The 17,907-nt window shown below is 38.9% G+C and overlaps 1 protein-coding gene across 12 annotated transcripts in view; it reads left to right on the forward strand.

Annotated features, from left to right (window-relative positions):
- PEAK1 (pseudopodium enriched atypical kinase 1) overlaps nucleotides 1-17,907 on the forward strand; it is a 220,614-nt gene that overhangs the window by 145,757 nt on the left and 56,950 nt on the right. For 11 of the 12 annotated variants that reach the window (XM_043524690.1, XM_043524695.1, XM_037910009.2 and 8 more), the window contains one exon: nucleotides 13,068-16,338. In XM_043524690.1, coding sequence (XP_043380625.1) covers nucleotides 13,181-16,338 — 3,158 coding nt within the window. In that variant the 5' untranslated portion in view covers nucleotides 13,068-13,180. Of the gene's footprint in view, nucleotides 1-3,284; nucleotides 3,370-13,067; nucleotides 16,339-17,907 lie in introns of all 12 variants that reach the window. The other variant, XM_043524692.1, reaches the window with a different exon arrangement.

Genomic DNA, 17,907 nt, shown 5'->3' on the forward strand with positions numbered 1-17,907 from the left:
GTTCTGTCCAGTTCTAGTCTGTGCCTGTTCCCACTCCCATTCTGTAACAAGGCGTTCAGGTTTTCTGTATCTTATGAGGACCTATTAAGTAAGTCTTCTCACTCCTTTCTCTCAGCATGATAGAAAGGGTCGTTCTTCACTACCATGGGACGGGATTCCACTGCAAATATTTCCTCATCCCAAAGAAGAAAGGAGGGATGATGGTCAGAAAATACCTGTAGTGCTGTAGTTCTGGAAGATGCCTAAGAGACCCTCATGTTGGAATGACTGAACTTGATCACAGATACCAAGGATAAGAAGAAATGGTTTTATACAGATTGTAAAATGGTGCAAAGAGATTATTATTATGTAACATACAATCCTGTGACACTGTCAGAAAGATTTAAGCCCTCCCCAACCACTTGCTGTATCAGGTAGTATATAAAATGTATTTGCATACTCTGTATTTTTGATAGCAAAGATAGACTGGAAACGGAGCACTCTTCAAAAGTTGAATTTTTTTAAAATGTTGCATGTGGTCCCACCATTGTCTTCCTCACTTCATTTTATATTTTATCTTTCAGTGTGATAACATTTAAACCAACAAAAATAATGCTTAGCACTTACATAGTTTTTCATCTTCAAAGCTGTTTCCAAATATTAGCTAATTAATTAAACTAAGCTTCAAACTTATCATTCTAGTAAGTGCCAAGTTACTTAGGGAGACATATGTGGCCAAGAACATTCCTTCAGTCTTTTCGAATGACAGTAACAGTACTGATCCATCCTTCCACCTCCATCACTGTCATTATTGATATATATTATTTGTATAATGCGAAAGGTATGCGTGGCTCTTAACAGGAGCCACACTGATAAAATAGACAGGTCATTTCCCTATGGAGCTTACAGTCTAGGACCCCAGTCCTGCAAACACTTACACACATGTTTAACTTTACTTCCACATGAGTAAAGATAAGCTCACGTGTATATATTTGCAGAACTGGGATCTAAATTAAACATAACTCAGCAAAGAATGACAAACAGTGAGTGAAGGGAATGGAAAGGGGAGGCTATAGCAGTGAGAGACTGAGATATGGATGTTACCTATGAATCTTTGGTTCCAATATTTATAGTTAGTATATTAAAATAAAGAACAGTATCTGGTAAAGAAGGAGAGGGAGGAAGATAAGAGTTATGAGACTAACCAAAAAAAAGTGATTATTGAGAAGGATTTTGCAGGAGAATCAGGTTGCCTGGCATACAGGGATAATATTCTAAGCACAAGGGGCCTATATGAGGGAAAGCAAAGTGTCACCTGTGAGAGATGTAAGGGATATATAACTTAGCTAGATTGACAAAGCGTAGGTAAAGCACGATATACTCTGCACTGAATTGGACCTAGATTCTGTAACAAGGCAATCAGGTTTTCTGTAGCACTCCAGTACAGTCAACTGATACAAGTGGACTCAGGAGTGAATCTGTGAAGCTGAGGAATTTGAGTTTGATACCAAAAAAAAAAAAAGACTGACAGATAGAATATGGTCTCATGAGGTGGAGGCAACTTGTGGAGAGCTTAGGAACACAGGAATTGCCAGACTGGATCAGAACAGTCCAGTTTAATCTGATATCCTGCCTCCAACAGTGGCCAGTACCAAATAACACTACTAGAATCCCTGTAATGGGCAATTAGGGAATAACCTACCCTCAAGATAAACGTCTTCCTAACCCCAGGCAGTTAGTGATTGGCTTATGCACTGAAGCTGGGTAGTTTTATATCCTTTATATTTTTTTATCCTAGCTAATGTAACTAGATGTTCTCATTATCTATATAAATGTCTAATCCTTTTCTGAATCTTGCTAAGTTCTTGGACTCAGTGCTGTCTTGTGTCAATTAATAATTTTATACACAATGCATAATTTCCTTGTAATTGTTTTAAATGTGTTGCCTTTCAAGTTCATTGGATTCCCCTTGTTCTTGTTTTATGAGAAGGTGAACAGGAATGCCTGGTTTACTTTCTGTATTCCATTAATAATATGTATCTCTATCTTCTCTCATTTGTCCAATCTCTAAACTAACAATCCTTTTCAATTTCACTTAATATAAAAGACTTTTCATGCCTCTAAATATTTTGATGCTTTTACCTGGACCCTTTTTATTTCTTCTTGTGATAACTAGAACTGAACACAATATTAAAAAAGAGCCCATCCCATTGATTTATATAATGTTCTCATCAGTATCATTTGTTATCCCATTCATTGTGCATCTTAACTTTTGTGTGCTCTGCACTGTGCAGATATTTTCACTGAGCTGTCTGCAGTGACACCTCAGCCTGTTTCCTGAGTTGTTATGCTTAATTTAGAATCCAGCAATATGTATAAGTATTTCAAATTATTCCTTCCATTGTGTCTTTAGCCATCATATATTTCATCTGACATCATGATCCTTGTTCACCAAGCTTTGCTTGATTCCTTTGGAGTGTATACAGTTTTCTCAAGTCTTGACTAACCACAACAGTTTTGTATCATCTGCAAATATCACCTCACTCTTCATTCCCTATTTGAAATCATGAATGAATACTTTAAATAACATCGGTCCTAGTCTGGGAGGCACACCACTGTTAGCCTTTTGGGAGGGACTTTGTTAAAAGCTTTTTGAAAATTTAAATAAATATAAACTGTTTCTCTGTTATTTTGTTGACTGGGTCAAAGAGGTCTAGTTGACTGTAGAGGCACAATTTCCCTTTACGGAAGCCATTGTACTTTATCTTTGTTATATCATGTTTATCTATGTGTTTTATAGCTCTCTTTAATTATTGTTTCAACCAGTTTTCCTGGTACTGAATTAAGGCTCACTGGTCTGCAATTCCCAGGATCACCCCAGCACTTTTAATAAAGATAAATACAATATTTGCTATTTTCTAGTCTTCCAGTACTGTCATTGGTTTTAATGACAGGTTTCAGAGTAACAGCCGTGTTAGTCTGTATTCGCAAAAAGAAAAGGAGTACTTGTGGCACCTTAGAGACTAACCAGTTTATTTGAGCATGAGCTTTCGTGAGCTACAGCTCACTTCCGATGAAGTGAGCTGTAGCTCACGAAAGCTCATGCTCAAATAAATTGGTTAGTCTCTAAGGTGCCACAAGTACTCCTTTTCTTTATTGGTTTTAATGAGATCACATATTTTTGTTAGTGTTTCAACCACTTAGTTCTTAAATTCCTTCAGAATTCCTGGATGAATGCTATTAAATCCTAATGACTTGTTGCTCTTTAATTTATCAGTTATTTTAGTATCTCCTCTTTTTTTCAGTGGCTGACAATGTCTTATTGTTATTACTTGAAAAGATCCGGTCCGGAGTAGCTTTCTCCCCAACATCTTCTGTGGTCAAATTGATGTAAGAAATTGTTTGACTTGTCTACAATGTTCAGAAGTCCAGCAGACCTGCTGTTCTCTTACAAGCTTCCTGCTTCTGATATACTGAGAGAATTTCTTGTTTGTTTTTATGTTCTTGGATAATTGTTCTTCAAATTCCTTCATCACTTACCTCATTTCCATTTTGAATATTGTATGCCATTGCATTTTGCTTATTTTATTTAAGCAGATGAGAGAGATGATTTTTGGTGGTATCATGTTGGATAGCACTATGGGGTGTCATGTGAAATTTGGAAAACCCAGAGGTTTTAGTAGTTTAGGGAAGCGAATGACAATTACTTGAAATAAATTGAAATGAAAGAATTGATTCAGTAGGATAGTAATAAAATTCACTGTTTTTATTTTCAAGCTGCGTGATCAGCAGAGGTGTAACCACAAATACCTTGCCAGCTTTTATCACAGCAACAGTAGTGTCAGTGTTTTTCAGGTCTTTTCATTATAGTTTATTGTGCATATCCGCGTTCTGCAGATGTTGCACCCTGTTGTAAAGTTAATTCTCTCCAGTCATTTTCAATGTACTCTAACAGCTGACAAAAATATATATATATGTGAGTGTAGGGTCCTGCAAATTGAATCCTAAATGTACTATTGTGTTCACAGTTGGTGTATATCAAAGATAACTGAATTGGTCCAAAGAGAGTCTTACTGGTATATTCTTAGTTCAGCGCATGAGGGGCTTGAGTCCTACAACTCCGATTAATTCTAAATGGAGTTATGACTACACTCAAATGCATTGAATCTGGGCACATGATTTCACATTTCTCTTATCCCTATAGATTAGTAGAAAGAGTGATGAGGTTGCCCTAAACTCACTCTCCAGCAGGACACATAGTATATACCCCTTTTTAGGAAGCAAGATAAACCAATAAATAATGAAAATAAATTTTAGCATGAGTAAAAAGAAATGATATGCTAAAAGAATTTACTCTGCAGCAGTGTTTGAACGATTTCAGACTTTTTTGTGTTTCAGGTATATTGATAGCTGTACAATTATCCTTCCAAAATAAAATATGCTATTAAGTGGGCTTTCTCCCATTAAAGTATATTTTCTTTTTGTTGTACTGGAACACAGAATAATTAATTAATATTCAGATAAATCAGCTACTTGTTGTATTGTGCTTCAAATCCAGTAGCTAAAATTTACCATTATTAATGGGTGTTTTGTCCCAAATTTGATTAATCAGGGTATAATATAATTACTTGTGCAGGCACTGATGGCATTTCTTTCCCCTTCCCATATGCAAAGTTGTCCATTTGGCTTAGATGAATTGAGAGGGAAGTGTCTCTCTTTTCCTCTGCAGCACTGTGTATTGTCTACCCAGGGGCAGGGTATTTGAGCTAGATGAACCAGTGACGTGATCATTCTTATGGCACATTTTCTTATGCAGTCTAGAATGGGGAAAACACATTTAAGAGGTTCCCTAACCTACTTGGTATTATGAAATTGTAATTTAATTTAGAATAGCTGTCTTTTTCAACTTTTAATGTTAGTGTAGCAGTGAAAGTTAAAAACAGAAATTGTGTTTACAGTTGTCTCCCTGATTGTTTCATGCCATCTTGGAGAAACTTTACAAGTAACTATACCTACAGTATATTAATTAAAGATCTTGTAATCCTTTTTCCCTTTTGGTGAAATGGACAGGACAGTGGGGTCTAATTAGTTGTGTAATTTGTGTTTTGGCAGCAGATTACTGTCTGAAGAGTGATTCTAAACAAGTCTTACAATTCTTTAGTCAGTTATAAATAATTGCCTTCCCATCAGTCACATAAGGTTTATGATTCTCTAATGTTCTGTAAAACTTTCATTTTGTTGTCTTTTGTGTAGTTCTCAACACTAGGGAATTCTGGCTGATAGACAAAATGATCACTTACAATGCTTCCCATTTGTAGATCTCAAAGGTAGCCAAGAATCATAATCACTATAAAGTTCCAGTCTATATACTATGGTGATTGGGCATTGGATAAATACCTTTCTCGAGAGATGTCTCCCCACGCACACCCCAAAACCAACCCTCCCCCAAAGCACCCAAAATATTAACCCTCTGATTACATGGTTATAAACATGCTCATATTTTTCTAGTAAATGCATACCAATAGCTACTTCTGGAGGGTACATTTTAAGAGTAAAATTATGGTCGCTTATAAGTTTATATGAATACCATTACTATTCAGTTTCTTATTCATTTCAGGCATATGACTCACAAAATAAACAATGTAATCCAGTGTATATGACATCAGATTAGGGGTCAGGAAACCTAGGTTCTATTTCTGGCTCTGCCAGTGACTTGACATGTAACCTTGGCAAGTCATTTAAGGTCTGTGCCTCAATTTTCCCCTCTGTAAAATGTGCATAATAATGGTTACCCATCTTTGTAAAGTGATGTAAGATGTATGGATACACTATATAAATGTTAAGTATTGCCTTTAGTATTATATCCAAAGCTCTGCTGTAACACTACTAACATCATATATATATGCATGTTTCACACCTCATTGAGAAAACCTGCATGATTACTCAATACATTGTACTTCTGGGTGATTATATATATATATATATATATATATATATATATATAAAGTGTGTGTCTCTCTGCATGCCTTAACTTGGGACCATGTCTTCTCTGGCAATAAAATTGTATTACCTCTGCTGTAGTCTCTGAACACAATTAGCTTCATTTGGAGTCTCTTCCATTTGGAGCTGTACAAAGGAGCTAAACTTGGTAGTTTATTTGAGAGGGAGGAGTTAGACTCGTCTTTCTCTCCTCCATGCCATAACAGGCATGTGCCACATCTGTTTGGTTTCACAGTTATCAGTGCTCATATTTCAGCTGCCTATATGAGTCAATGAGTTATGCCTCTGAGTGGGGGATGGAGCAGTTTCAAATGGTGTTCCCAACTAATAGAAGGGTATGTATGGAGTTGGGGGATTTCCAAAGTTATTCATCATAATCTAAAAGTTAAAAGAAAGAGATGGAGAAGGTCAGACATCGAAATAGATTTTGTATGAATTTTTGTTGTTGTTTTTTTAACTGATACTTTTTATGATGACCTGTGCATACCCAAATCGCTGTAATCTGTGCCTCTCAAAGAAAACTGTACAGGCAAGGCCTAGTGGTTTTGTGGTAGTATTATGAACTCCCATCCAGGAAACCTAAGTTGGATTCCTGTTGCACATTTCTATGGGCTGCAAGTGCTGCAAAGGCAGTGTTCTTTGATGGTTGGAGGGTAGTAAAAGAACTATGTGTTGATAACTAGAGAGGCTTGTGTTGATTACTAGCTAAATAACGGTCAGGAGAGAATCTTGGTGGCTGCAACTCTGTCTGAAAACTAAGAATGGTGAAATTCTCTCCACAAATGGGTATGCTGAAGGTAAACATCATTTTCCTAAAAGAGGAAACACAAAAATAAAACTGTACTTTGATATGAAGTACCTAGTGATCAAAAGTGATGGTATTGCAATGGCAAATGACTGAAACACATACTTGTCCATATTGCCAGTAAATGTAACAGGCACTCATTTAAGAGGAGGTCTTTGCAGCATAAAGCATTAAAAACACATGTCTAATAGGTGCATTCATTTTAACATATTCAGTGAGCAGGCCTGATTAATTAGTACATGTCACCATCTGGTACTTACTAAGACTATTCATTTTTAAAATGTTGAAATTGTAGGGAATGGTGCACACCAATTATGTTCTTTTTAACTGAATTATGTTGGTATAAAGTTTCAGTGGAGGAGGTCATCATTGTGATTCAGCCAGCATTCATCTCAGGGAGAACTGCCAACCTGAAATTATTTAGGACAAAGGAAAAATGCTTGAAATGCATTGTGGAAAGAGAAGAAAAATGCCTGAAATGCATGTATTACTATCTTTAGGCACGCAATTGAGAAGAGGTCAATAAATAAGAGTCATAAAAATACCTCTGCATTTCAATGCAAGGTTCAAGCACCTGACATCAAGATGTCTCAACAGATCATCTCTTCATCCTAATGCAGAGCCCTTGAATCTGTCATCTTGCACCACACTGCACTGATAAGTGGAATAGTTTGTTACATTTTCATGAGCTTGATATCAGCATAGTGCGCCAAATTCAGCCCACAGGTAAACAGTTGCATATCTGTTGAACTCAGTAGAGTAGTACACCCTTGTAGAGGACTGAATTTGGTCTACAGTGTTGTCAAATTTCAGAGTAACAGCCGTGTTAGTCTGTATTCGTAAAAAGAAAAGGAGTACTTGTGGCACCTTAGAGACTAACCAGTTTATTTGAGCATGAGCTTTCGTGAGCTACAGCTCACTTCATTGGATGTGTTGTCAAACTGTTGTTTTACTGGTTCATCCATCTAGTGAACAAGGAAGTATGATCCAGTGGCTAGAGCACTAAATTAGGAGGTGAGACGTGGATTCTATTCCTGGCTCTTCCATTGACTTACGTGGTGAATTTTAAGTTATTTAATGTCACTGAGCCTTAGTTTCCCTATGTGCAAAATGTGGATGGTAATGCTTGTTCACATTTCTTAAGTGCTTTGAGGTCTATGGATGAATAACATATCAGCTTTAAGTATTATTAACTATTATATTTTACTTGAGAAGCCCAATTTCTGATTTATAGTGAATGTGTGTGTTCAGGTTTTAATTAGCCCTGATATTTCCATGTAAGTCTCTTATAATTCATTATAGTGATCACTTTGGGATAGGAATTTCCACAGAGTTTTTCTCATTTGCTTCAATGGCTAGGTAGCTTGTTGAGTGGTGGCATGCAAACTATGGAGGGAGAGACTGAATATGTTCTTTTGATATCTGAAGAATAAGAAGATTATCAGGGCAGGGGTTTGTCAGTTTCACAAGCACCTTTCTCTTGAATAGTAGAGCAAAATAGATTCATAAGCAAATTATATTAGATTATCTCAACCAAGTGAAATTTTAAAATATTCGTTTTTGAACATGAGGTACTTTGTATATGTGTTTCCATTAGCTTCAGTGGACTCTGCTGCACACTATCAAATGATACCTCTTGCTGGTAACAGCTACCAGAACAACATTCAGAATGTGAGGACAGCACAGTAGCAAACCTATAGTTAAGGTTGAAAGAGTTTAGCCATTGTCATTTTAAGGGCTAGGAAGGAGAGAAAGTAGTTCAGCAAAATATGTCAAATAATTTTTGAGTTATGTTCCAGTGAAGAAAGGGATAGACTTTTTTCTATCTTTATAGAGTTCAAACACTGATTTTTAAACTTCAAGTTTGCTATCAATTTAGCTCTTAATATTCCAAAGTGCCTTTGGTATTAAAATTAGAAAGTGATAGATATTTGAATTCCTTTACTTTTTCCAGCCCACAAACAGCAAAATTTCCTATGGTTTGAAGGTGCAGAGTTCCCTTCTCACAGCTGCAGGTGATTTCAGAGGATGTTACATGGAGAGCTCACAAATCAGACATCCTGTGACTGTCTAAAACCAATCTGTGACTGTCTGGAAACCAATCTGTAGTTTATGAACTATTAACTGAATGACTCTTGCCCACTTCACAGGCTATATCAGAAAACTATATGTCATGTCATGAGGCTGTGTATAAACCATTTATATTAGGTATTAATGTTCTAAATTATTAATGGCTAATGTTAATGGCTAGTGTATGCCTAATGTGAGCTCGATTTCTATACTGGTGCCTTTGGGATATGCAAGCGTAAGTTTGTGTACAGCTATGACTATATCATTTTAATATTTTAACTTGAGCCGGGCTTTTTAAATATGAATCTCCCTGGTTTCTGCCAATTTCTTACATCTAACATTCAGATTCATTTTTCGGTATGCAACTCTTATTTGGAGGAGGGAAAAAGCTGATCAGTTTCAGCATCTCTGGACAAGAGGGAGTAAATAAAAGCATTAAAACATTGTTGTAACCCAAAGATATGAAATATGCTACTCTCCATCATTTTTACCACAATCTTTTTAGCAGAAAATGTTTGGACTAAAGGGCACTGATCCATAAAACTGTCCATTTTGTGAGAGAATTTCAAAGCATCCATCTCTGTCCATCTCTCAGAGAGTTTGTAAAAACCAGCTAAACCTTAAAAATCACATTCACACTTACTCTTTTGTTTGAATTATTTGCGTTTGGACTCAGAACAGCATCTTTTTTTTATTTTCTCTCTTTTACGTAGTGGATACATGAAAGCAGGGAGATCACCAGAATGAGAGATTCTAGCAGTTCCCTTCTTTCTCTTAAATATTTCAGGAGACTCATTTCTTGAATGTAACTTTTATAATAAGAGTATACGATGAGGTTGTTGGGCTAGCAAAGCTGCTTCAAAGAGTTCAACGAAGAAGGAAAAGTAATTTTCCCCATTGCTATAAAAACCAAAGGCTTAACATTTGAATAGGTCAGTATCTGGCAATGCTAATATCTGTTAGATTATATGGAGAAAGGTTTTGGGACTATCTTAAAGGGAAACAGCTTTGTCTCTAAACATTATTAGTCAATATATGAAATATGAGAACTCTGTTACCATGAATGTGCTGGATAAAACTGTTCTAGTGCTAGACTGCAGCCCCATCTGGTGTTTGAACAGGGGTGTTTCTTATGCAGCTCTCCTATATCATCGTGTGAATAGGAAGGCACCGTACCATATTGTACTTGAGAAAATTGACATATATACAAGTGCCCAATTTTATTAATAGCTTCTATTGTATGCCATACTATGATGAAATCCAATTGTGTTTCTGGTAAATTACAGCGTAGCAATCCAGTTGATAACATGCCAACTACTAAATCAGCCTGAGAGCTGTATTTACTAGATAGGTTTATTTACAGTTTGTATTTATTTCTGTGATCAAAAATGTATATTGATCATTCAAATGGCCTAAGAAAATAGAAAGAGTTGCCTCCTGTTCCTTGTATTTTTACATTAAAAATGATTCTCTGAAGTTACATTGGGATGAATTTGGCCTGGCAGGTTTAAATTGGTGAGACATCAATTCATGAAAGACTCAAATCCTACATATTCTGAAGGCTCACATTTAGTAGGTTCATATTTGGTTTTTGACACGGGGCTAACTATTTCAGGAACTGATCAAACTCATTCTCAAATAGTTTTCCAGTTAGCTGAGGGAAGTTTCTACTTGTATTGCAGATTTGGTAGGAAGAATATAGGTGAAACAAACCAGTGACTAAAAGAGGCATTGCCTTGCATCATGTATATGGTTTAAGATAGAACAGAGACAATAAAACTAAGTTAACTAAAGATATACCATGAAGAAACTGAAGTGTGTGACTTTCTGCATATAATGGACCAATGTCTTTTATCCAGCTCTCTTTTTGGAGTAACCATTTTCTCTTTCACTAAAGTATCTGCCCAGTAATAATTTGACCTTGATGAAAACATGATTGAAAGGCTTTTTATCAGGTAACTATGAATTAAATTGAATTGTTCAGGCAGGTTCTCTCAGTCAAGCAATAGAACGTTCACCTTTGAACCTAAATCAAATGCTTTAGATTGCATTTGAGAAAACTCAACATATTCTTTCACCATCCCCGTCCTGTCTAATATTTTGGAGGAGGTTTCTGTGGTGACATACCCTTCTTTTTTAGTTTTAGGTCCTATCTTTCTCAGCTTCCAGTTTATCAGGCAGAACTGAAGGTCAATAGCACTGAATAAGTAGGACTTTAACACTAGATTCCTAATTGTCACTTTTCAGGGACGTGCTGGCCGCCGCTTCCCACAGCTCCCATTGGCCAGGAACAGCAAACCATGGCCACTGGGAGCTGCAGGCGGCTGTGCCTGAGGACGGTCAATGTAAACACTGTCTCACAGCCCGCCAGTGCTTTACCCTGATGGACCGCAGGTTGCCCACACTGTTCTATATCTAGGGCCCTACCAAATTCACGGTCTATTTTGGTCAATTTCACGGTCAGAGAATTTTAAAAATAGTAAATTTCATGATTTCAGCTATTTAAATCTGAAATTTCACTGTGTTGTAATTGTAGGTGTCCCGACCCAAAAAGGAGTTGTGGGTGGGGGGTCACAAGGTTATCATGGGGGGGTTGCAGTACTGCTACCTTTACTTCTGCACTGCTGCTGGCGGTGGCACTGCCTTCAGAGCTGGGCAGCTGGAGAGTGGTGGCTGCTGGGCAGGAGCCCAGCTCTGAAGGCAGAGCCGCCGCCAGCAGCAGTGCAGAAGTAAGGATGGCATGGTATGGTATTGCCACCTTTACTTCTGCGCTGCTGCTGTCATGGCACGACCTTCAGAAATGGGCACCTGGCCAACAGCCACCCAGCTCTGAAGACAGTGCAGAAGTAAGAATGGCAATAACGCAACCCCCCTAAAATAATCTTGTGACCCCCCACCCCCTGCAACTCTTTTTTGGGTCAGGACCCCCAATTTGAGAAACTGTAGTTTCCTCTGTGAAATCTGTATAGTATAGGGTAAAAGCACACAAAAGACCAGATTTATGGTCCGTGATGCATTTTTATGGCTGTGAATTTCGTAGGTCCCTCTCTATATGTGATTGTTTTGCTTTTCATATATTTGGTTTTGTAGAAGGCAATAAAGAGCTATAAGTTGTCAGATAGAGACTGCTTGGTTATTTTAAGTCATTGCAAAGAGTGTTTACTCCTGGGGAAATTCTGTGCCAAAAAAATAAAAATATGGCACACAATATTTTAAAATTCTGCATATTTTATTTGTGAAAGTAATACAATCTAATCTCACCAGTTTCAATTATTTTGGTAATTTATTTCCTATTTCTCTGTTATATTTTTGTTGCGCATCTCAGTCTGGGTGTGTCACATGCCAGCTGAGCACATCTTGGGGGAAAACTCTGCCCCTCCAGTCTTTTGTTGATTTCTGAGTTTTTGCCCCCATAGGGTTACCGTATAGATGCTCCCAAATAGAGGACAATGCCAGGGGGACGGGGAGTTGGAAGGGGGATACAGTTGGGGAGTGCTGGAGGGGTCTGTGTGTACTGGGAGAGGGTATTTGGGGAGTACTGGAGGGGGCCGTGCGGGGTACCCCCCAGCCCAGACACCTGAATCCCCTCTTCCCCAGAACCCAGCCACGGGGCCAGAGACCTCCACACGAACCCCAGAGCATAGCCACGGGGCACCCCCCATCCCAGACACCTGCATCCGCTCCTCCCAGAGCCAGGGGATCCATAGGGAGAAACAGCCTGATGCTGGTCAGACCGGGCTTGTATGGAGTTTCCTGTGGTGATTTCAGTGTTGGGCGGTACAGGGCTGACAGTACACAGGGCCTCCAACTCTGCCGGGTTGGGCTGTCTGCTCACTGTGAGGCCACGGCCCACATGCCGCCTCCTTCCTTCAGGGTGTGCCAGGAACCACAGCTGCCAGGAACCATCCAGTTCCCCTCCCCCCAGCAGTGTCCTGTATTTGTGAGTTGGGGAGCCCGGCTCTGCCAGGACCAGCGGCCCCTAGTGGCGGCCAGCAGCAGTGCAGCACCAATTCTGTGGGAAGAAATGAAATTCTGTGCAGAACTTTAATTCTCTGTAAATTCTGCATTGCACAGTGGCACAGAATTCCCCCAAGAGTAAGTGTTGTAAAAGGAGAAACAGTCAGAATATGAGTATAAACAGTCATTCACTTGTGACTGAATGTTGTTGTTTTTCCCCCATTCTTATCTTTTGTTTTCTGTCTTTCATTTTTAGAAAAAATGACTATTTGAAAGCATAGCCAGAATAAATGAGCAGAGTGAAAACAAATGGATGAAGTTCTTACCATGCACTGAACAGTGGAACATCAGCTGCAAAGCTCTGGGAAAATGTCTGCTTGCAACACCTTCACTGAACACGTCTGGAAACCTGGTGAATGTAAAAATTGCTTCAAACCCAAGAGCTTGCACCAACTGCCCCCAGCCTCTGAAAAGGCTCTCCTCTCGCATGGTAATCTGAAAACCAATGCAAACCACAGCAACAACCACCGTGGTAGAAGTACAGGAAATTTCCGACCCCCTGTAGCAAAGAAACCCACTATAGCTGTAAAACCCACCATGATGGTGGTAGATGGGCAGAGTGTCAGTGGTGAGATCAGCACACCAGATCATTGTGAGAACAAGCCAGTAATTATAGGGTGGAACCAAAACAAGGCTGTCTTAAACAAAAAGTCACTGAACAATAATAATGAAGATGAAATTGAAGGTTATAGCCATGTTCATAGGCCTTATGGCAACAATGATAGTGCAAGTAAGATACCAAATAACAATAATAATAATGGACTGACAGAAGTGTTGAAGGAAATTGCGGGTTTGGATACCACACCTCAACTAACAGGAAATGAAATGAACTCAAGGGAAACTTTCTTGGGAAGAATAAATAATTGCTATAAAAGATCATTAGAAAGACAGATCCCTCCAAGCTGCATGATGGGTGGAATGAAGGATTCACATAGTAAGCATGTTATTCTGAGTGGAAGCACTGAAGTAATAAGTAATGAAGGTGGGCGTTTCTGTTACCCAGAATTCTCCAGTGGAGATGAGAGTGAGGATGATATGTTTTTTGGCAGCATGCAAGAAGAGCATGAGAGTTGGGATGAAAGTGATGAAGAGCTGCTAGCAATGGAAATTCGCATGCGTGGTCAACCTCGCTTTGCTAACTTTAGAGCTAACACCCTGTCTCCTGTCCGGTTTTATGTTGACAAAAAATGGAACACTGTGCCTTTAAGGAACAAGTCTCTACAGAGGATTTGTGCTGTAGACTATGATGATAGCTATGATGAAATTTTAAATGGTTATGGAGAAGAAACTGTGATCCTTTATGGGCAGGAAAGCATGCAGAGTATGGTATCATCTGATTCCACATCTCCCGATTCTTCTTTGACTGAAGAGTCTCGCTCTGGAACAATCAGCAACTCATCTCAAAAACTCTGCAATGGAGGGTTATCTCCCAGTACGCCTAAGGAGATCAAGTTGATTGAACCAGATTATGAGAGTCTTTGTGATAAGCAGCAAGTGAAAGACATGTCAAAAGCTTCCAGACACACTGCAAAAATTCTAGAGACTCACAAGGCAGTTCTTGCACTTAGATTGGAAGAGAAGGATGGCAAGATTGCAGTACAAAGTGATAATCAAGAAAGCAAAAGTGCTACAGATGTTACTGGTCAAGCAGTGACTATAAACTTGGTACCAATGGAAGATCAAGCCAAACCTTACAGAGTGGTGAATATGGAACAACCAGTGTGCAAGCCCTATACTATAGTAGATGTGTCAGCAGCCATGACCAATGAGTGTATGGAAGGTCAGACTGAAAGCTCAGAAACCAAAAGTACTCCACCTAACCCAAATTCACCAGGAACTCCAGGTGCACCGATTATATCTACTACTGCATCATCTGGGCGAGTAAATGCCAATCTAAAAAAATCCAGTGCAGTCAGATACCAAGAAGTATGGACTTCTAGTACTAGCCCACGACAGAAGATACCTAAGGTGGAATTAATTGCTAATAGCTCAGGACCTTCAGTCCCTCCAAGGAAAAGCAGCCACAAATCTGCTCCTACTTCACCTACAACCACAAATATTTCTTCAAAAACCATCCCAGTGAAGTCACCCAATTTGTCTGAGATAAAGTTTAATAGTTACAACAATGCTGGCATGCCACCTTTCCCAATTATCATTCATGATGAACCTACATATGCTAGGAGTTCAAAGAATGCTATCAAAGTTCCTATTGTAATCAATCCAAATGCATATGATAATTTAGCCATCTATAAAAGTTTTCTAGGGACCAGTGGAGAGCTATCCATCAAAGATAAAACAACAAGTGTAATAAGCCACACATATGAAGAAATAGAAACAGAAAGCAAAATCTCTGAAAATATACCCAGCAAACCCACTGAATTTACCCAGCCCAAGGGGGTAACTAATAGCACAGAGTGTAAACTGGGTTCTGTGGCTCAGAAAGTTCAAGAGTACAATAGCTGTCTTAGCAAAGGTCAGACATCACCACAAAGAAGTCATAGTTTTGACCACAGCTCCCCAACAAGAGTCCAGAAGACAAGTCAGGAGCCTGCAGCTAAAAGGGAAGGAGCACAGGAGACTTCTGGTGGCAGCAGCAATAGGGAAAATGCAAACACAGTGCTTTCTCAGATTGTGGCTTCTATCCAGCCCCCACAGTCTCCTCCAGAAACACCTCAATCAGGACCCAAATCTTGCAGTGTGGAAGAATTATATTCCCTACCACCTGATGCAGATACCACTAAAAGCAGCCTGGTACGACCCAAATCTCTCTTTACCGCACAACCCATCAATGATACTGAAGTATCCAGTGCCACAGAAAGCACTACCACTAAAATGCAGAAGGATACACTTTCAAAGCCACTTGCCACCCATTCTTCAAAGCCAGTAACAGGCACCCATAATACCATAAGTCCCAAAATAGAGCAAGCACCTCCATTTCCCCCTCCGCGTTCCACTTCTTCACCCTATCATGCAAGTAATCTGTTGCAAAGACATTTCAGCAACTGGAACAAACCAACCAGTCCCATTAGATCAACAGAGGCAGAGTCAATACTGCATTCAGAAGGTAGACGAGCAGCTGATGCAAAACCCAAGCGCTGGATATCCTTTAAGAGCTTCTTCCGCCGCAGAAAGACTGATGATGAGGAAGACAAAGAGAAGGAAAGAGAAAAAGGGAAATTAGTGGGTCTTGATGGAACTGTTATACATATGCTGCCTCCTCCTCCAGTTCAACGCCACCATTGGTTCAGTGAGTCAAAAACAGACTCCAGTGAGAAGCCATCCATTGTTTTCATGTATAGATGTGAACCGGCACAGGCTGAACCAAACACTGACCAGAACAAGGCTAGAGTGGAGTCTCCAAATGAAGATACAGAGGCAAAGGACAAAGCAGAAATGTTGGCAGAGGATTCTGAACAGAAAATTAAGAGTCATTCTTCACCATCTCAAATTCCCAAGAAGATCCTCAGGTAAACTGCTATTAACAGCATATGTCTTTTTAACTCACTGATTCGGTGTTGTGGAATATGCTGTACATTTTGCAGAAATGGGAAGTAATTTAAGGGCTTTATAGAGAACTTTTTATGTGTATGTGTAATGTTTTTACAGTTTTAACATTTTACTGGATAGTCGTTTTCATTAGCACCTTTCTGCATATGAACAGCATCCAGTATTTTGAACTGTCTTCAGTAGGTCGATCTTGTTTCACTGAATCAAACACACATGGCCCTGAATTTTTAGATTAACATGGTATTTCTGTGTTATAGAAGACTAAAGAACTCTGGTGTAGACGTGGATGGTAAATATTTCAGGGAGAAGTAGACTGCATACTGACTGTCTATCTGTCTGTCATGTGCCCCTCCAGAGGAAAGAAACACATCTCCAGCTGTAGTACCCAATACTGATAATCCATGTCATGGCACAGGTTTTATTTGCATGTATTTTATTATGCTGATGGGAGGGAGCTGTCCCATCAGCCTAGTAAATCCGCCTCTGCAAGAGGCGGTAGCTATGTCGGTGGGAGAAGTCCTCCTGCCGACATAGCGCTGTCCACACCAGTGCTTAGGTCAGTGTAACTTACAGCGCTCAAGGTTATGGCTTATTCACACCTCTGAGCAACATAAGTATACCAACGTAAATGGTAGTGTAGACCAAGCCTTGGTGAAAGCAGGCTACCAATATATTAACTCAAAAGATATTTTAAAACTTTTGTACCTGATTATTCTTTTAGTTGTACCCTGCCAGATAGAAAATTATAAAATCATAGACTTGTTCCTTTCAATGTGATATTTGACCCTCACCAAAAACAAGGTCAGGTCCTAAAGTTCCCTCACCCTATTTGTTCTCAGTACTCTTGTCTATACAAGAAAAATGCACTGATTTAACTTTAAATGATTTTTAAACTGATTTAAAATCATGGAAATCTATGTGTGGACACTCATATTTCAGTTTATCTTAAACTGATTGCTAATCAATTTAACCTAAAGTTGAAATCAGCCTGTTTTCAACTGCCCATCGGAGTGTCAAACTCAGCCTTTTGCATGAGTTTAAAATCACACCTTTATTAAAACTGGTGCAATAAGGACTTATTTATTGTCTGCTTTTCTGATAATTTTTCAGAGTTGGAAAGCTCAAGTTTTTATTACAATGTTTTTGATTAAAGTTAAGGGTATAAAGTGGGTATTATGATACTAGGAAGTACCACCACACTTGAGTGCAGTATAGCACCTGGCTGAAAACAAAGTGTCTTCAACTACCCTAGGGATGGTGCTGTTACTTTGCTTTACCACACTTGCCTGGAGTATGTTTGTACTGTTCCTGTTTGCAATAGCTAGTCTCTCTTTCACCCCCTTTTTAGATAATTTTCTTTATTTTTTTCCCACCAAGCTGTGGTGTTAGTGTGAAATCATAGCTCAGAATTTTCCAAGGGTAATTATATTGTATTTGCTATGAATTCTGTTTTATAAAAAGTACTAACTCCATTGTGATCTTTCTGAGAATATTTAAAAAAAAAGAAAAGAATGAAACATTGGAAGTTT

Source organism: Chelonia mydas, chromosome 10 (genome assembly GCF_015237465.2).
Source record: "Chelonia mydas isolate rCheMyd1 chromosome 10, rCheMyd1.pri.v2, whole genome shotgun sequence".
NCBI lineage: Eukaryota > Metazoa > Chordata > Testudines > Cheloniidae > Chelonia > Chelonia mydas.